The sequence below is a fragment of the Cyanistes caeruleus genome, chromosome 4, assembly GCF_971803275.1.
Source record: "Cyanistes caeruleus chromosome 4, bCyaCae1.hap1.1, whole genome shotgun sequence".
NCBI lineage: Eukaryota > Metazoa > Chordata > Aves > Passeriformes > Paridae > Cyanistes > Cyanistes caeruleus.
This window is the reverse complement of record NC_141704.1, coordinates 42,832,528-42,854,069: the sequence shown is the minus strand read 5'-3', so window position 1 is coordinate 42,854,069 and position 21,542 is coordinate 42,832,528. Positions and strand designations below refer to the sequence as shown.

General features: G+C 36.0%; 1 protein-coding gene across 7 annotated transcripts in view; it reads right to left on the bottom strand.

The window, feature by feature from the left end:
• PPFIA2 (PPFI scaffold protein A2) overlaps positions 1-21,542 on the bottom strand; it is a 289,459-nt gene that overhangs the window by 95,922 nt on the left and 171,995 nt on the right. For all 7 annotated transcript variants that reach the window (XM_023932782.2, XM_023932720.2, XM_023932737.2 and 4 more), the window contains 2 exons: positions 17,391-17,492; positions 7,605-7,769 (listed from right to left, as the gene is read on the bottom strand). In XM_023932782.2, coding sequence (XP_023788550.1) covers positions 7,605-7,769; positions 17,391-17,492 — 267 coding nt within the window. The remainder of the gene's footprint in view (positions 1-7,604; positions 7,770-17,390; positions 17,493-21,542) is intronic.

Below are 21,542 nucleotides of genomic sequence, written 5' to 3'. Positions count from 1 at the left end.
TGCAAACCAGCCAGGCCACATTACTGAGGATGTCACAGCTCTACAAGGAGCTGGAATCAGAATTACCCTTAAACTTTACACACTGTAGCACTGTAGAACTGAATCCTAGTGGGTTTTATACAGCCATTTTAGAGCTTGTTAACAATACTCCCTCTAAACAACAGAGAGCTCTGGAGACACAATTTTTTACATGGCACTTCAGCAAAACTAGGTAGAGAATTAATGCTTCTGTTCTGAGTATTGAGCTATTATATTCAAATACATTTCTTTTCATTCTTGTCAGTGACAACATTGAACATTTCCAGTGTAAGACAGAGTAACAGTTGAAAGCTGTTTCCTCTGTCCTGCCTTACCTCACCTTCCTCCCACATACATAGCTAATACACTGCCTTTTTTTATAATGACCTAACCAAAATTGCAGTCTGATGGCTCTTATTTGTTCTCTGAATCTAACAGTTGCTAAAGGAATTGAAATAAATTCTGCCTTGGCACAGAAAGTATCTTTTTTCCTTTCATCTGACCAGTGAACAACGAATTGAGATTCCCATTTGCCATAGAGACATTGGAAAGGCTGCAACTAATTCTTCATTTTCAAACATAAATAAAGCTGTTGAAGTTGAGGAAAATCTTTGATTCTATTAGTAAAAAAATAAGTTAAATCAGCACTCTAATCTGAAGGAGAAATCTCCTCTGGTTAAAGCTGTAACTTTAGTTCTCATCTTACATTTCTTTCTCAGTCATACACAAGTGTATTACAAAGGATTTTTTATAGGAATCTCTCTTCAAATTTCTGTTCACAGCAAAAAAATCTCAAACAGAACCATCCTGATTTCTGAGAGATGCAGGAAAGGTTGTTTCTCCAGGTCACTATCTTGTTATAGAAAAAGGAACTGGAACAAATGCAAACTATTTTTATCTGACAATTTTTGTTTGAGGTTTTTTTTTTTTTATGTGATGAATGCCAATTAGTGATTGGCATATTACACTGTTTTCTATTTTCTGGAAGTGACAGTAAGTGAGTAACTGTAGTTAATAAGAATTATCTTACTGAGATCATGTGTATCATTTCAGAAGTTACTTTGCTTAAATTTCATATAATTCTTCAACATATTTTTATTTTCTTGGGCACATGATAGAGTTTTACTAAAAGACGTTTCACAAAGACTAATCAGATGTCAACTGATCTAACAGAAGTGCTATCATACACATTTTTAAAGGACAAATATCTGGAGAATAGAAGGCTCTAGGGTGAACTTATAGTACCTTCAAGTTTCTAAGGGGGGCTTACAAGAGAGCTGGAGATTTTTTACAGTTTTAAATTAGACATTAGGAAGACATTTTCTTACTGTGGAAGTGGTGAGCCACTGGAACAGGTTGCCCAGAGAAGCTGTGGATGCCCCACCCCTGGAAGTGTTCAAGGCCAGTTTGGATGGGGTCTAGAGTGACCTGGGCCATGAATGGTGTCCCTAACACAGCAGGGGGTTCAAACTAGTGATTTTTAATTATTTCCATGTTGTGACTTTATGACTGTAGTGTCACAGACACAGCAGAAAAGAGTTGCTCTCTCCATGTTAGAGGGTGTATCCAACATATGCCCAGATGACTGAGTATTCTTCTGGCTTTTAAATGCAACCACATTATCTTTAAATGTAACACAGTCAATGTCATGTTAGCACTGCTGTCAGTGCAAAATATCACCCATCTTTCTCTGTCTCCTAGCAACTGCTTCCCACTTTTTTGCTTGCTGTCAAATTCTTTCTTCATTCTCTTCAGATCTGCAGCCCATAAAAAGCTTTTAAGAAAACACTTGCACACTAGAATTGAATCACTTTTTTTTGATAAACAGTGTATTGTATAAAAGTTCTCCTAGTTACCTGCTAATGAATAAAAAGACAGTGACAATGCTGATATGAATAGGCTAATTTTGTTTGTAAGAATATCAGCTATGCTTTTCTACCATTAATTAATCTCAAGAGAACCACTGGGTTTTTGATTCTTAGCTAAGACAGTAACATCTGGTAGCTGCTTTCCACTGTGAAGATCAACTGGGTGCTTTTCTTACAACACTGACCAAAAAACTGGGTTTGGAGAAGTTGCTTCTTTCTTCTTTCCAAATGTACATTTTAAAAGTTGAACCCAAAGTTTAAAGCAAAAGAGGAAAAATGTCTGCAGGACAAGAGTCATGTTCAGATCTATATTAGAAGGCTAGTAGAACAATAGAATGGCACAAGTAACATAATAATTTTTCTACCTTTTGTTTTTTCTGAATTGTATATAAGGACTATATATTTTCCTGACCTACTCAATGTCTATTCTAACCATGAAGTTAACATGAGCTTCTATTTTTTATTCAGCTTCAATGATTTCTAGGAAATATTGTCTTTACTCACTCTTTTAGAAACAATTCCATGTATATTCATATATAATATCACGAAATATTTTGCAGTGTTGCCTTACATTAGTTCCACAGCTTCTCATTGCATGAAAAAAAACACACAACAAAAGTATGAACTACTTAGCAGCAATAAGAGAAGTGCTTGAGACCTGAAGCATTAAGAAGAACAGGATAAATAACTGAAGGGAGGTTTCCACCCTATGAACACTGCTATGAATTTCAACTGACTTATACAATGGCAAATTCTATAAGAAATGTTAAGTTGGAATTTCACACTCGTCCTAGCCCAAATCACTCCTAATTCTGGTGTTTCAAACTTCACATTCTTTAAACAATGCTTGTTGTTTGTGACATATAACCTAAATTTACACTTACGTAAAACAGTCACTGTATTTAACTTCTCACATGATGAAAATTTAAAATTGCTAGCAGAACTGCCCATTTGCTTTGGTTTTGTATTTCTAAAAATGTTAGCATAGTTAGATACACAAAATTTTTTGCAAATGGATAACTTTTCTCAAATTAAATTTCTTAATAATAGTAATCATCATAAATGCAGTTAATGTGCCATCAATTTCATTTGCTGTGGCACCACTTACCCAAGGAGGCACAATGAGATTTTTCTGAGGGACACATATAATGGTAAACATTTCTAAACTAAATGAACTCTGTCATTATCCCCGGGCCCTAAAGCAAAAATTCTAGTAAAATACATTAAAACAGTTTGTGAAGACTTTTGTTTGGCTCTACTAAGGTCTCGTACAGATAATGGGGTAAGACTAAAAGCATACTCTTAGCATTTCCTACTTACTAGAATGTACCTACTGGGCTCAGCCAAACAGGCTCTCTCACATGGGAAGCTCATGACGAGCTTTCATTCTCCAGGATTGTGTCATGTGGATAACGAGAGGGATGCTGAAGGAGCTGTCAGACTGAAAAAACTACAATGACAGCCATATTTTCTCAGAATAATACGATCACAGCTGTGATCTCTCTGTGGTGATCTATCTTTTGGACAAAAGGCAAAGGCAAAGCCCAGACTACATGCAATAGAAAGTCAACAGACTGAAATAAGGTATCATTCACTCCTGATTCTTTTTATACTTAAGCAGACCCGCCTAGAAATTGATACATTTTATTTTTCACTTTCCAATCTGTTAAGAGGTTTCATTGCATTTTCTTATAGCAATGAGGATGGTTTTGTCGTTCTTGTACTGTGCATGTAGCAATCCTTTCATGATCAGTCAGGTTTTGTGGCAGAGCTTGTTACAACACATCAAGTTGTTTTAGTGTAGGAAGTGAAAACATGAAAGAAAATTTGCATTCAGGAAGAATTTTAAGATTTTCTTCATATTTTTGTAAGTTTAAAGGGCAAAACTTCTCATGAAAATATTATGTTATGCTTTTCCAAGAATGTAACATCCACATTAATAGTTTCAGTCAACATTTTTTTTTGAAGAAAAAATTAAATAAAAATTTGCATTACTCATTTGCAAAGGATCATGATACATTTCCAGTGCACTTCTGACAGTCTTTATCCATTAACGTACTTTAGCTTTGTGTGCATTTTCTGCTGGGGCACTGTTTATTTTGCTGTGACATCAGTGTATCATAAATCGTGTTTTTTTGACTCAGTTTTACTGTGAGATTCTGCCTGCAGGCCTCCCCTGAGCACAGCAACAGTCTGTGTGGCAGGAAGACAAGACATACATAGGTCAAACTCCATTGACTCCATCCATGGATGCCAAGAGACTTGATTAATTTGTCATAAGATGACCTTCTTCTACTTTGAAAGTACCAGAAGTCAGGGAGATTCCTGATGAGTGGAAAACTCACAAAAGTTTTGTCCTCCTTCATGAAATACAGGAGTTATTCTAGGAAGATCCAGGAAAGTACAAGCTGGACAGTGTAGGGAAGGTTATAGAGCAAATCTTCCAGGAAGCATTTTCAGGCACATAAAGGCTAAGATGGTGATTCGGGAGAGCCAGTATGGTCTTGTCAAAATCAAATGATACCTGGCCAATCTTACTGCCTTGCATGATGAGAGGACTGGTCCCATGGGTGAGGTGAGAACAATGACTGCTCTTTGTCTTTACTGAGATTTTCTGCAAGATCTTCCATTTATACCTAGAGAAACTGGTGAGATGTAAATTGGTGAAAGATTCCGTGGTGCATCAAAAATGGACTGGACTGCAAGGTTCAGAGGTTTGTGATCAGCGACACAATGTCTGTGTGGCATCCCATTGCCACAAAATGCACAACCCTAGGGGATGAGACAAGAAGAGAAAGCAGTTTTGCAAAAAAGACCTAGAGGTGAAAAAGGCCAGCACACAGTTTGGCACGTGGGTTGGAGGAAATTATTATTTATCTCCAGACTTTTGAGGCTGCATTTGGTTTTGAGCTTCCTGGCAGAAGAAAGACATTGGCAGATTTCTACGAAGGCCCACCAAGTTGGCCGCGGGCTGGAGCGCACAGTAGATGAGACAGGCTGAGAGAGCTGGGTCTGGTCAAAGTGAAGGAGGAAATGTTCCTGGGAGATCTAATTGCTGTCTACAACCAGCTAACCAGAAGATGTGGAGGAAACACAGCTAGATTCTTGCAGATGCAGGAATGGGAGACCTTGCAGGACAAGAGGGAACCAGTGCAACTCAACAACAGAAACTCCAGATAGGTATTACGAGAAAAAACTACAGTGAGGGTGGTGAAACACCAGAAGAGGTTTTCTGCCTAGAAATTATTCAGAAGTTATTGGACAGGACCTTAAGCAACCTGAAACAGTTGGCTCTGCTTTGAGCAGGAGGTTGAGCCAGATGTCTCTGAGGAGCTCCAACCCACATTGTTCTACTCGTCCCTGAAAAGCTTCAATGCATTTTTATAGGCGGATTGATATCTTATTTCTGAAGAGTCTGAAACAAATCTAACTTACATAACTTTTCTGTCACCATGCAGAACGTATGACTCACATGCCATAAAAAAAATTTTAGCACAGTTGGGTGCATGCAGTCTTTTTTACTTTCATTATTTTTAAATAAAAATCACCATAATGCTGACAATTTGTGAAAGTATTATATTATCAAGTATCTGGGTGATATCTGCAACATCTTTGATCCAATCTTTCCAGAGACACTGTAACAAAACCAGATATTTTTATATAGGATTTTTACTTTAAAATAATGTGGTCTGGGCTTATAACAAATTATTTTAAACTGTTTACTGGACTTATCTCAGAATGCTTCATAGCAAAAATATGATTTATTGCATCAAAATAAAAAAGGTTCAACGCAAACATAAACAGCGTGTTGGAAAAGTAATTTTGACTGATTTCAAAACATGTTTTATAATGGAACGAATCTTCTGTTAATATGATTGCAGATGGTTGACTTTTCTAACCTGATAATTGTCATTACCACTGGGACAGGAATCAGTTAGATACATAAGATGTCTATCTGTGTCATTCCAAAAAATTTTAATGTGCTGAATACTTATTTTAACCTATTTCATTTAAAATAATATAAGAATAGAATTTTCTTTTGACAATGTAAGCCAAATTTTTCAATAATTCAAGTCAAAATATTACATGTAGCTTCAATCTAATTCCATGCAATAGTTTTCAAAATGGGATGTAAAATAAGCTGCATAATACCAAAACAGTAATGCATTCACAAAAGAAAATGTGTCAGAGGTACACAACTGTTGAATAATCAGATTCGATTTTAAGTTTAGTTCTTACTATTTCTCATACTTATCCAACACAATGTCAAAAAGTATAAAAGCTGCAGAGCTATCTACCCTAGTTTTATTGATATTTAAAGTGCTGGCTAAAAGATCAAAGCTCAGAGTATAAATCCCATCAATCTTCAAAAGATCTTTGTAATAATACAGAATTTTTAAAGTCTTAATGACATCTAAACTCTTATTACAGTGGCTAGAAGTCATTATATTTCCTTTTCTGGATTTTCTTTGAAGATGTTTTCATGATATCTGAGTAGAACACATAACCCAAAATACACCTAACACATAATAAGTTTTTATTTAGTCTAAGTTCCCTTAATTTATTTAAATTTGAACATGATAGCTAACCTAGAATGACTCATAACCCACAGTGTCTCATCCCTTCATTACCAATGATATATATATTGCTATATATCTACAGCTACCTCAGTTCATTAAGTAAAGTCAACTTTCTATTTGTGAAAGTTAAATTTGCTCCTCTGAGACCATTAAATTGGTTCTGTACAATCCAGCTCATCTGTGGAGTCAAGGGTTTCAGAGGCTGTGCTGCACAATGTCATCCCTGCTTACCCAACCATCTCAAACAGAGAAGCAGCAATGAGCAAATCAGCCAAAACAGACCCCATAAGGAATGAGGTTCTTTGCTCACGAGCCTTGTTTCTCACGTGCTCCCTGCAATGTGTAGTTTTGAGACACTTACTAATTCCAATAAGTCACCTTCCAAGCATGTTGTTCCTAGACTTGAACTGGATTTCTGAATTCATGTGCACAATACTCAAGGTGATAATTCATAGTTGAACGAAGTTTCATTCACTTTGAATATAGTCTTTCCAGCACAGGATAGACGAGGAATGCAATGTAAAGACCCTCTTCATTAGCATGACTGGATGCAGTTATCAGTATTTTTTACCTTGATTCTGCAGACCCTTCCTCACCACTGATAATCAAGAATGTACTACTTACTTTAGGTTATGTTCCTTGTAAAGGGAATGCTGTCCTTGTGTAGCAAAGGCTAAAAGATCTCTGAAATTAAGGAGGTTTTTCTCCTAAAAATATCTAAGAGCCAAGTTCCCTTATGTACTTAGGAAGAACTCATTCTGCCTGTGTGTTTTTAAAATTTGAGGTATACTTGTGTTTTCATGACCATAACTTAAAGTCACATTCTACATCCAATAAATTCTACAGGATCATCTTTATTTTGTGCTAAATAGGAAAAGCATGTCTGGTAGGGATGAGATTTGCTTATTTTGAGAAGTAATTTCTATTGTCTATAAAAGATAGCTGAAATGACTTCGAGTGCATTACAGCTATTGGCCATACATGCTTACCATCCAGATTTCTCTGGACACCTGTAAATGCTCTAAGTACAGCATTTATTCCAAGGAGTAAATAAACAATACTGTTGCTCTGCTGCATCATAAAGCACAATTAGGCAAGTTAAAGAGTGTTTTTAGCAAGCTTTTTTTCCATACTGTACCTTTTCATCCAAAGCCTTGTGGTGCTCAAACAGAGATTTCAGAGCTTTGAGGACCTCAACTTCACTGGAAACTCCTGAGGGAGACTGTGCTTGCCGTTTCACCACTGTCATCCTCAGGGACCTTTCGTGTCTCGAGACAAGGCACTCCAAATGCTCCAGTAACAGCTATTGGATTTGAAATAAAGAGTTGTTAATTTCTGCGCCCCTAAATGCCACATAAATCCTAACTACAAAGTGCATGATAACAAACAGCAGTTTTCTTGGAAACCTCATGGTAGGAGAGATTGCTGGAACTATTAGAAATATTTCATGTTTCTAAACCAGATGGAATAAATGGAAAAATAGAAAATCTACTCATGATTTGACTTAACACTCTGCTATGAAAAGCAAAACCAACAAATCATTAAGCATAGGGTCACTGTTTAAATTAATTACATATTTGCATATCATTTGTGATAGTAACTGACAAGTATTGGCAGCCAAATAAACAAAGACAGTCTAAAGAATCATGCAAAAATATTAAATAAGTTTACAATTAATTCAGCCTAACTGTAATATATTTTCAATTTCTCTTGAAAGCAACTTAACACAATATGTAGGAGTGAACAGTATATTTTATTAGATTTTTAAGACTATTCATTAGAACTGCCCCAGCTAATGGTGCTCGTCACTAGCACATGCTTTAAAATATTAATTTACTCTGTTGTATTAAAAACACCACAAATACCAGAGAGGTCCATAAACATCTGTAAAACAGACCACAAATAACATATTAAAAAACGTATTATATTTATTTTTCATCATTACTCTGACATTAAAGGAAAAATTAAAATGGTATGTTGATGGTGTATAGAAAATTCCTCATTTGCCCATACTTTCACAGGGCTACCATTGCTGTTTTTAGTGCCTGAGCATTAAAGAGACTTGGTTAGCTGTAAGGTTAAATCAAGGTAGCTAAATTCATGAATCAGAATGCATGTTAAATGTATTGTAATTGAAACAAACAATTATATCTAAGTCATTGAACTGGAAATCTGAACACTACTTGGACAATTGTTTAATATTTCTCCTTTGATGTGGCTCTTAATATAGCTACTATTAGTAAATATATGTATTTATCAGTAATCCACAGTTATTCTTAGTTACATAAGAGTTTTTATTCTTACACTAGTTACTAGACATAGAAGAGCAAATTTGAAGAGACCTCTTTATGATAGAGCCATCAAGAATTCAATATAGGGCTGTGGGATGTTGGAAAATTAAATGAGATTAGAACTTTTCCAAATATTTACAGAGTATTTGTGTTCATAGTAGTAATTAAATAAACAATTAATTGCTATTATAAATAGAACTGAATTGTTGAATTTTGGTCTAAATTCTTGTATTGACATGGTTTTTCTAGGCCATCTACATTATCTGGGAGAGAGCTGGAGGAAAGTAAGTCAATAGCTGATTTTTAATTCTTCAACCTACTGTCTGCCATGTCTCTTGAAAGAGTCTGTGAGGGTGCAACATTTCCTTCTCTCTGCAGCCTAACTCTGCCCAGCTCCATAGCCCTAGGGTAGCCAGAATCTGACTCTAATCCACACTGTGCAATGAGATTTCCCCATGGTCATTCCCAACTCCTGGCTGATTCCATTAGAGCCTGGCTCATCCCGATTGGTTCTCTTTATGCAGAAATTTTTCAGTGCATCACAGCTATGTCTTGATCATTCTAAATCCAGCCAAAAGGCTACAGATATCTAAAGAAATTGGGAAAAAAGGGAAGACACTGGCCCACAGTTGAGTTTTTAATATGGCCATTCCTTCCACAGGTCTGTAGTTGTCTAATGCTCAAACTGACACCCACTAAACCAGTCCAGAGTAACAAAACCTTGGCAACCTTTTTTCAGCCCAACTCTGAGCAAATTTATGATATTTGGAGTCCTACTACCCTAAATGACTTATCTCCCAGACAAATGCTGTGATAATCAGAGACTTCTGAGAGCCTGTCTGCAAGACTTAGTTGGATAGGAAAATAGGAAAATCTGGTTTAAGAGAGGAAAAAAGTGATGGTGACATGGAAATTTTGACATGGAAAAATATTAATGACAGAAGAAATGACACATAACCTATAGCAAAGAGACAAATAAGGAATACACAAAAATCTCTTAGCATACATCCAGAACCTCATTTTGAGCTGGGGCAGACAGATAATCCCAAAAGGGCATGTGAAGTCAGCATGGACAGAAGACAAGAAATTTGCTAAGCAAAGGCAGAACAGAGATCAAAGAGAATGATGAAGAGACAAAACAAGTTAAACAAAGTTTTCAAGTATAAGACGCGAGCAGACTAGTGGGAACTCAGAAGCTATAATGGGGTGATTGTGGAGGAGTTTTCTAGTTGAGATGAACAGTACAGCACTCTAGCCTTTTGAAGATTAGCTACAGATACATATTTAGGTTATGTTACTGCCATGTTAGAAACATGCCTAATACATAATATTAAACCACTGACAATCACCCATTTAACATACACAAAAGCTAAGCTTCTTTTTAGCTTAGAGTGACCATTTCAAAGGAGAAAAAGACATATTCCAATGTCTGCATGCATTTCATAGTTGCTACATAAATCAAGTGTAAAATTCTGATTTGCCTATTTTACTGTAAACAGATTCTCACAGCTGTGTCAAAAGACCCATGGAGAACTAAAATAGTGCTTGTGAACATTTCATACTTTTTTCTTTCTGTCCATATTTACTCAAGCGTTTGCGCCACTTATTCTTCTGGAAACTACCTCTGATCACGGAATTTTCCTTGCCATCAGCTCTAGGAACGTTCAAGAAGGCATGCCAACATAGGTTTTTCTTTTGTAAAAATGTCTTATTTTTGCTTTTCAACAAAAATAACATCTATTTCTTCACAACTTCTGTTAGAGCTGCTAACAGCAAAACCAGCTGAGCAGGGAATACCATTAACCAGGTTTCTTAGTGAAACATCACTCCCGGTTCTGCTGAAAGGGAAAAAACCTAAGGGATAACACATCTGATTGTGACTGAGAACAAAGAGCAAATCCTTGCCCCCTGCTCTGATGAAATGCTGGATTCACAGAATTATAGAATTGTTTAGGCTGGAAAAAACCTCTAAGATCATCAAGTCCAAGCATAAACCCAGCACTACTACATCCTCTACTAAACATAGTGCCCAATCGCCACATCTACACATCTTTTAAATACCTCCAGGGATAGCAACCCTACTGTTTCCCTGGGCAGCCTGTTTCAATGCTGTATCCAATCATGAATAATCTTCTTGGTGAATAAATTGTCCATGATGCCCAGCCTAAACTTCCCCTGGTGTAACTTAAGCCCCTTCTCCCTTGTTACCTGGGAGAAGGGGCTGACCCCACACTTGACTTACATTTGTAGAGAGTGATAGGATCTCCTCTGAGCCACCTTTTCTCCAGGCTAAACATCCCCAGGCCCCTCAGCTGCTCCTTTTAAGACTTGTGCTTCAGACCCTTCACAGCTTTGTTGTCCTACTTTGGACTTGTAACAATAGCTGCTGTTTTATTCAACTTTTCCCCAGTTACAATTATATTAAAAAAAAAAAGGGGTAATAGATCTTCCCTGCTTCTCATGGAAGTGAAAATGTCAACAACACTGACAGAATTATGAAGTGTCTCAGGGCTACAATGATGAGGGAAGGGAATATAAACATAGAAGATTGGCATTGAAGATGATGGCATGTCCAACCAATGTTTAGCATCTGAGGGAAATCACAATAACTTCTGGGCATGCTGAGGACTTTCCTCAACATATGTAGTTCAAGAATTAATATTCCAAATAGCTGTGAGAACATCACAAGTTTTCACGTTGAAATAATGTTGCAACAATAATGGTAATTCATTTAAACTACAAAAGAATGGTTAGAAACAGCTTTAGGGATTTCAGTAAGTTGCAATTAAACTCTGGCATTAATAGTGATCATGGGCTGCTGAGCATTTTCTGCTCCCTCACACTGTCAAGCTGTAACAGTTGTCAAGCACTCAGAGGGACAGGCAGCTTGCAAAGAAAAGAAGATGAAGATCAACAGCAGCAGGTAGGACAGAATCACCCACGCATCATTGCTGTGCTTTCCCTACTGGAAAGCATAAGCTTGACAATGAATTATGAAATAATCTGACAAGTGAGTTCTATGCTGGACAAATTTTATGATGCTCATGATACCGTGCTGGTAATTGTATTTTATGTAAATAGGATTGTTTCTGGAACTCTGGACTTTTTATAAGCATAAAAAAATGTATAAAAATAATAATTTAAAGACTGAAAAGTGCTCTAGCGCGTATTTTTTGAATGAATGTAGCATCTTTAAAGTGTTAATTAGAATGAAATGGAAATGAAAGGTGAAAAATTTTAGAATATACCCAGCTTCCTGTATTTCTCAAATCACTTACAAAGCAATTATGAAAGTGATTGATTTCTGTGAAACAGAAATGCATGGTTAGATTTAATGGTATAAACTACCTCAGTGTAGATTATCACCTATTCTGTTCTACTACACTCTACCACCATGACTCTATGGACACTGATCTACATATATAAAATGAAAGAAGTTAAAATAATCATTTTATGGAATGATGGCTCAGTAAATCAAAATTAGTGTGACTCAGTAGAGTTTGCAATTATAGGACTTGGATTTTAATCAATATAAAATATTTTATCTTAACTTTCATTATTTTTTAAAAGCTTATTTGTAGAAAAAGTTCACAGCAGAATAATAAATGGAGAAATTAAAGACTCAGCAGATGGTAATGGAGAGAAAAGGAGAGTCATAAATAATAAAATACAGGGGAAAAAAATTAAAGAAAAGACTTTTAGTGAAACGAGACAGACTTAGCTTAAGTTATTCCTTAGAGGAATGAGGTAACCCACTAAGAAGACAATTATCTTTTGAGGTTTCAGCTTAGAATTTCTCACTAGCAGAGGAAAAACTGAATTTTCTTTCAGTCTATATTTAGAATTCACATTGTTCAGTGAATCTCCATCTCTGGTATGAGCAGAGAAGACAAGTAAAATAAGAAGACATGAGGTTGAAGACTAACTCTAGAATTAGTAACAAAATCAGTGATTTTCTTCAGCATTGTTCCACAGTGATGGAAACCACTTTTCACCTGTGGTCAGGTGGTGTGACCTCCAACAGCTACAGTGGTAAGCTAAAAGTGAAAATCTCTGAAAAAGGAAGTTACAGCCCAACTACTGCAGTGTGTCCTATGTCTGTCCTTCTGTACAGAAACCAAAATGCAAGCAACCTAAAACCTTAAAGAAATCCCACGTATGTGAAACAAAGGTGTGAAAGAAAATGTAACAATTGGATAATGGTACAAAGTAACAGGAAGAATGGGGGTTTTGTAAGGATAATGAATAGAAATATAGTAACTGTTACACTACACAGATTACCTAAAAATACATAGTTATATAAAAACATAGTGATTGAATAACTATATGTTACATTTACTATCTGTTGTTACACTTACTATCTGTTGTTACACTACTTTCTGACAGAAGTGCTCTTTTCTGAAAGAAGAGAACAAGTGAATCTACAAGATAGTTAATAATATTGAGGCAATGATATATACTGTTACTTATATTATTGAATTAATGTTTTGTAATTTGCAGAACTCTAGAAGACAGATATACTTATTTTCCTGTGTACAGTGTTTTTAGACTGTAAGAACTCCTCATGTTTAAAAAAGAAATACAATACCTGATTAATATTCTGCACCTATGAAATTGATTTAATTAAAAAGACCTATGAAAAAATGAGCTAAAATAGGTAAAACCATAATTTGAAATATATACATAGAGTTTCCCAACACAGTAGAAGGGAATTTGAATCATAAAACACAGGGTTAAGTTCTGATCTATAGGTATGATGGGACTGCAGTGCATAATTGAGGATGTTTCATAAGCCATTCAATAAGGAATGGAGACAATAAAATATGAATAAAATTAGATATAACTCAGCCTTGTTCACTTTAATAGGAGCTTCATCTCCTAAGGCATTAAGCAAAAGAGAATTAATGACATTGTCTTCGTTATTGCTGTTTCATTTATGAACACAGGTACAATTTTTTTGTTTCTAAACTGTTAGAACTAAAATGGTTCAGACCAATTTGAGCAAGAAATTTATACTTTATTCAAAAAGCACATGCATGTGTCTGGTCCTTTTTTGTTGTAGGGGAAAATCCACAATCAGATTAATCCATAGAAGTACAGTAACATATTTTTTTCAGCTACCAAACCAACCCCCAAGTTTCCTCATAATAATATTCTGATCTAATAAGTTAATCATACCTATTCTTTTAAATAATACAGACTGAGAAAAAAAATTGTTTTCATTTAAACAGCCAAAGTAGTGTTATTTTATAATTTCCATTAAATAACCTGCTAGATCACACTGACTTATCTTCCAGGTGCAGAAAAGATGCTATCTTTCTACATGCTACAGGTGATCCTTCTATCTAGAGAATATCCAGAGAAGTAACTGTAAGAGTTTCTATTAAGATATTTTTGTATCTGTTTTCAAAGTCCCATACAATGGTCTTCCAGAGAGAACTTGTCTTCCTGTCAGCAATGCCACACAATCAGCGTTCCCACATTTTCTGTTTTGCCTTGATAGATTTAGTTGCCAGCTATGTTCTTAAAATGAAAATATTTCTGCTAATATGTTAGAAAAAGTTTATCATAGGCAGGAAAAATACACATTCAATAGCAAATGCCTAAGAATGCTTATAGAAGGATTGAGTAGAAACTTGATTAAATATTGGGGTAAGGTTTAATTTTTTATTTTGGCTGAGATCTGAAGTGTATGTGTCCCAAAAAATGTAATTCCATCATGATGTCTCTCTCTAATATATGTTACCATCAGTCTACCACTACAGCTTGGCAAAGAAAGGGAAATAAGGATGTGAAATCAGTTTTGTGTTTATGTGATGAGGAAAAACTGTGAGGCTGTTCCCAGAAAAGAAAGATGGACATAGGTGTGGGTCTAGAGTAAATAAAATACTGCCAGTCAGGCTAACTGAAAGTGTAAAAGGGACCTGGTAAGGCTGGTGTGTACTCAGGACCTGACAGAATTGCCCTTTTCATTCCTTTCTGCTGATATTCAGTAGCAGGACAAATCAAACAATATCTTTTTTGCTGTTACCCTAAGGAGATAAAAGGTTGGATTAAAAAATTCAGGAGCTGCAATTCGGAGCTGAGCATCTTCATTTAAAATCAGCAGGGAGTGCTACTTGGGACAAAGTGGTTGTCATGAGTAGTTCCACTATGTGTGATTATGCTTCAGTGTGTCCTGGGGAGTCAGGTGAGCTAAGCTAGGGCTGGCTTAAGTGTGAACACTAGAGGGAGGACAAAAGATGCACTAGATAGACTATATATATGAGAAAATAAATTTAATTTTCTCACTGTGAAAGTGTATCAGTGGTCCTCCAAATATTAATTATTTTATTAGAATCCTTGCTAAATTAACAGAATTAATTAATTCTAAATTAACAGAAAAAAATTGGAGCAAATGTTTTTTCTTACAAAATATTAATGTTGTTTTGCATTAATAACACCATGAATCTCAGTCTGTAAAAGTGCCACTTTATAGGCAATGCCTTCCCAATGAACACTGCTGGAAATCACATCATTGAGACTGCGTGTAGAAAACAACAGCTTTGCATATAAAATGTTCATCTTTCCCTATCTGTCACTCCAGAAAACAGCATGACTATTACAGCCAACTCTGGAATATATTCTAGTAATATGGCAGCTTAAAGCCAGGCAAGAATACAAATATGACATGGATGGGTAATAACTTATTAATGAAAGGTCAGGGGTCAGGCATGCTAGAGGTCAGGGTAAGGCATGTCTCTGAATTTTTTCCTCTCTCTTTCTCCATTAATATTTGGACTCTGTCTTTCCCTTGCTTACTGTAATATCTCCTGCTTTCCTTACATTTTTTCATAGCCTAAACATTTTGATCTCTATCTTCATCCTCATTTTGAAAATACACTGTTAGCATTTACTACTTTTAACTGCAAGGACTTTCAAGGATTATAACACTGTAACTCTTATTTGTTGATACTACTTCTCCTGGAAAACCTCTTACTGATTTTTCTTTTACGTAGCACAAGAAACACAAGAATGGATGATCTTTAAGCTTCTTGCTCTGCAGAGAAATTGTCTATGACAGAGATCAGTCTGACTTAGGAGATGACTTGCAGTTGAGTCATCTGCCTTTTCTCTCATGGTTCCTTGGCAAGTGACTATCTTTGGCTACTAGGCTGTCTTGGAATTTTTGCTAGTCTGCACTGCTTATATCAGACCCACATTAGATATTGGTGCACTGCAGCTTTAACACACTAAAGCTGGTGTTCAGTGGACTTTGGAGTGAAATGGATAAAGCATTTTTTTATTAAATACTAAAATAATACACATGTAGGAGTTACTGATAATTTAAGCAGCTACAGAAAGTCTTAAGACTTTTCTTCAGCTGACATATTTTTTCTAAACCTGGAAAACGCAGTGCAATTCCTACATGTTTCTCAAAATGAAATAATTAATTAATGGGAGAAAAAGTAGGTCTCACCTATACCTCCCATAAGATTTTCCAAACCCATCACCTCTAAGAACTTTGTGCTAAATGTGATCATCTCATGAACATCCAGGAAAGTACATGGGTCAACTTTGCCTCTTTGTAGGCATCTGTTTCATCTGTCTTCCCTTGAATTCCTGAACTCCATGGCACTCAGTGGTGCTATAGATGGGAAGAAGAAAGTAGGGAGAAGGGCCCTCTCTCAGGTCTTCTGGCATATATATTGTCAGATTCTCTTAAAAATGCAAATTAGCTGACAAAGATGAGATGTTAGCTGAGTATCCAAACTGCTATTAATTTATTAAGAATAGGATAATGGGAAAAGTTACACAGATCACAGAGAATGTAATATGGATATGAGAAATCATCCTTGGTGTTCAGCCTGAGATCTCTTTTGTATGTTCACTACCAGCCTGACTCCCATCTGACCTGGGACTACTCTAGCTCTTTCCTCACACCTTTCCACAAACACCATAAAGTCTCCTCTGCTACTCTCTTGTGTTTCTAGATCAAATCTGTCTTTTCCCAGACAGTTTTACATCCAAATTATTCTGAAAACAATTCTGTCCATTATTTGAGAATCTTCAGAAGGTGCTGTATCATATATTCTTGTCCCCAGAGAGAACAGTACCTTCTGATTGAAGCACAACAGGATACATTTCAGGATTTAATCTTGTCCCTACTCAGGAGTATGGCAAATGACATTCACTTCAAGGGTCACAAGGCTGCATGTAGGCAAAACAACAGACTGCATGTGGTATGTGCAGCAGCCTTCATCTCATCCTTATTCAGATCAAATCCAAGGCACAAGGCAAAACTGGTTATCTGTTGTAACCCTGCCTTTTGCCTTGGTAAGAGATGAGGATATGTTCAGGCTACTCGGGCTTGGAAGGCTGCATTAGTCCCTTGCTTTAAAAGACATTTACATTGAATGACCTTACCATGCTACAAACTACATCTCCTGTAATTGTAATTGTTCATAATATATCTGGCTAATACACTCATTTCCTTCAGGACTGTAGCAGGGTAGATATGTCCTGCTACTTAGAATCTCTTTTACTAGTGAAAATGCTGGAATTTTGTCCTCTGATTCACACAAATGAAGATCTAGATTTATATATAAGTTTGCACACACATGTTATCCAGAAAAGGTCTGCTGTATACTTACTCTTGTGTTGTTTCTTTCAGCTTTTAGTTCTGAAATCTCTTCCTCTTTTTCCAGCAGCTGTTCCCTGCATGCATTTAATTCTTTTGTCAGTGCAGCAAATTCCTGTAGAATAAAATTATATATGAAGTTACTCAAGATGTAAGCACTAGGATAATCAAATCCATGTGCCTTCTTGAGAAATTTAATAATATCTAGAAATCATCAACACAAACTAAAATAGCATATGTAAGCTTCAGCATCTACCAAAATCATTTCAAGTCTAGACACAGCTAATAAAAGGTAACTACTGATTTAAGTTTAGAAACAAAAGAAGGTTTGAAATGATGGCAACATCCCCCATACATAAGCTATCAGAACCACACCAGAAGAAGAACAGAACCGGCCAATTTCATAGCAACAGAGACACCACATTTCACACGTAAGGAGGTTCAACTCAACATACCCACTTAGGAGCATTCTTGCCACTCCATAAGGCAGCGTTTACAATATGGCATTTGAGAAAAATGTTAAGGTATTCAAAATCTACCTAATATCAAATTAACAGAAGTAATATATGAGTTGTGAAAAAAATACTCTACTTGATATTGACGTTAGCCATTAAAATGTGTTCAGTCATTATAGTGAAATAGTCATCTGTGATGACTCAGAACAAGATTTTTTAGTTGGAATGAATTTCCTATGAATTAACAACATAAAATGAAAGTGAATTTTAAGCTGCTCCTGAGATTAAGTTTTATGCATGTGTATTAGTTAAGAGGTGTTCTGAAAAACATCTTTTAGTTTTCAAAACTTCTATTAAAATGTTTTGAGTTTACCACTGCTCTTCAACAATACACATAAATTTTTGTCTATACAAAGGGCTGTTGTAGAGTTGTTATTAATTTCAATAAGGAAAAAGTTTCACTCCATATGTGTTTATTTTGACAGACATAAGATATACTAAGCTGTGGTGGTTAATTTTATCCTTTATAGTAAAAAAGATGCTATGTATCTCACAAACACAGTAAGGTAGATGAAAAGCCTTTGAGATTTTTGATCATGTTTTGAGAAAAAAATTGTCTTGAACAGCTGTTTAACAAAAATATATACACATATTTTTAAATACTGGGTTAATTTTAATTTGACCGGAACAGTCATAAGAGCCCACCAGCTCACAAGCAAGAAGTTAAGCTGCACTCCAAGAGAAAGCAGATCAAGAAAAATACATGTCCAGGTGGTTTATCTTCTCAGCCAGTAGGATGAAGCTGAGACTCAATCTCCTTATTTAAGTCAAAAGCTGTGATGATCTCAGAAGGTCTTGGTTTGCTGCTTCTTCTCAAGCTGTGGAAAGCAGCTTTTAGCTGAACTAAATAGGTGTTCAACAGAACTTTGGCGGGTATTCCTAGTTCCATTCTATTTTAGTCAAGTTTTTAAATAGTTAACAGTATATGGTATTATATATTAGAAATTATTCAAATAAATTTCAAGTGATATTCTGGAAACATGTAGCTAAGGGTGCTTTATTTTTCATTATTCAGCAGCTGGAAGTGCAGCAGACCTTCATGCAAATTGCATGGTAAGAAAGAGGGTGTTGTTCTGATACCTGCAGTGGATTTTGTTTTAGACACTGGCTATTGATCACATGAACCATATATTGATGTTTTGTGTCCTACCTTCTAATCAGTATTTGCTTTTTACATCCTAGTGGTCAGGTACATATAAGGCTACACAGTATGTTAAAACCCTGAGCCTAGGTTTGAAAATAAAATTTTTATTGTAATACTGTTCCCTTGTTTTTCAAAAGTTTCATTAACACTTCTGCCTGTAGGTCTTAAATGAGGATTCAGAAATGACTAGTCCAGCAATGTTATTCTGTTCAGATTTTAAAAAAAAAACAACTCCTGTCCTTAAGGTTTTAAGTAATGTTACATACTGAACGAAATATCAGACTAAACAGAAAGCTAGTGATCTCAACTCACACTGAATCAGAATTTTGAAGCACAAAACCACACATAAACGCATTTTTACACATTTTTGTCTACAGCCCTACAGGGTGGAGCCCTTGTTATATACACATGGATTAGTGTCTGTAATACTTTTAGAGTCTCACAGAATAAACTTTCAGTGTAACCTATGGAGTATGTTGTTGCTGTTTATGTTTTCTCATTTCTTGGTATTGTTTCAGCTGGAATTAAAATAGACATTTTGGCATATGCTTGGGCATCCGTATGGGTGACAGGTGGTGGAAAGGATAACAAATGTCATCTGGTGCCTTACAGTTTCAGTTCTGAACTACAGTAAGGCAAATCAGTCTGGTAACCTGCATTTCCTGCTTTCCTTGCAAATAAAAAAAAATGAATGTTTATCACATTGCACATCTTTGCTGTGCCAAGGCAAGCCTGCAGCCAGTACAATCCCTACTGCTTTGGTCAATGCTCCTACTAGTTTGCTAAGCAGCATGGAGTTTATTCTTAGGGTAACTTCTAGTCATCAGAGCAAGTTTTCCCTTGCATTTAAGCAAATAATTTCTCAAAATTCTGCTCCCAGTGAATCCTATACCTAACATAATGTTGTTTCAGCTTCCCAATATCTTCAGTTTATACTCAAAACATCTATTAGCATCTACCTTAGCTGGGCTACCTGTGTCCGGTGTTTTAGTCTTTGTTACTTGAATAGCCAGCATTATCCTTTGAAGCCTATTAATTATTTATTCAGTTGCTGCTGCTGCTGAGATTTCTCTGTGCTTTTGACATACCTGCACACACTTACAACAAGCAGTCACCTCTTCATATGTCTAGAGCTCAAGTGGCCAACTTCACCTGAAGTACTAGAGACTGCTCTTTCATCAAGAGCTTGGAATTCTCCAAGTTGAAAGATGACAGAAAGAGGGCATTATTCCTTGTGTTTACATCATAAGCCTTTTACAGGGAAAGTCTCAAAGTAAATGGAGTTTTCCCCAGAGTTTTACAAATTATTATTTCTGTCACATCTGTTTTCATAAATTAATAACTAGGGTAACACCTCACAACTTCCAAATAATACTTCCAAAACTATATGAAAAACTTATTTTAAAACTAAGCTTTTTATCCAAGATATCCCTGTGATCACTGCTCCAGGAAACATTTTTTTTCCCAAAGGTTCTATGCTAAGCAGAGCGTATTTTTGTTTTAACATAACACTCAGTTATGTAATAAATGACATGTGATGATAATGACCTCTGCTCATGCAATTCCCTCATATATATATACAGGGATCAAGGGAATACTGTCATCTGGAATTACTGTTTGCAGCAGAAATCTTGCATGGTCAGTGACCACGACAGTCAGTCATACTTTGGGAGCCCTGAAGGTAATATCTGTTGCATAACTAACAGGAGCTGACAGGCACAACTGCACTCTTAAAGCTCATATAGAAGTTGCATGGCTGTAAAGCTAATTAAGAAATTAAGTGAATCAAAACTCTATGAAAATTATTCCGTTGGATGCACTGGTTGTATACTATACTGTGACATCAAGATGTTGCAATTTTTTCCAAGATAAATAATCTGAGAAAGAGCATTGTTTTCTCCATCTGAATAAACATAATCTCAGAGCCTGTCTTAACTACTGCTTATCTTTTCCTCTTAACACTTGGCCTATGAAATTAAGTCTTGAAAACCAGTTCAACAGAAATTTGTAGCTACTAATGGGACCACTAGAAGTTACCAATAAATAAAATTCAAGGAATCCCCTGGTGAAGAAACTGAAATACAGTTGGAGCAGAGGCTGGAGGGTGCCTGAGAGAGTGGGATGCCATCGGGACAGGAAGGCTGGAAGCACTGCCAGATGTGCTGGCAGCAGGACTGGGCAGGGGACATTTACATCTACTACAGCTCTCTTACCATTAAATTTCTGCTTCTGGGGGCTGGCTCAAGAAATTCTTCTTTCATTGTTTGTTGTTTCCAGGAAAGGCCTGCAAGATTTATTTTTTATGACCCAATGTGCATAAAACATACATAACTAGTCTCCAAATTGAGGGTATGCCACTGAGATTATAGCATCCCATATCTCTGATGTTCAGCTGCTCAGAATATGATCTAATCCAAACTGAGCTGAAATAAAAACACAGCCTCTCATCATCCCCACAAAAATACTGAAATAAAGTAGAATTTTTGTGACAGTAATAACAAAAAAC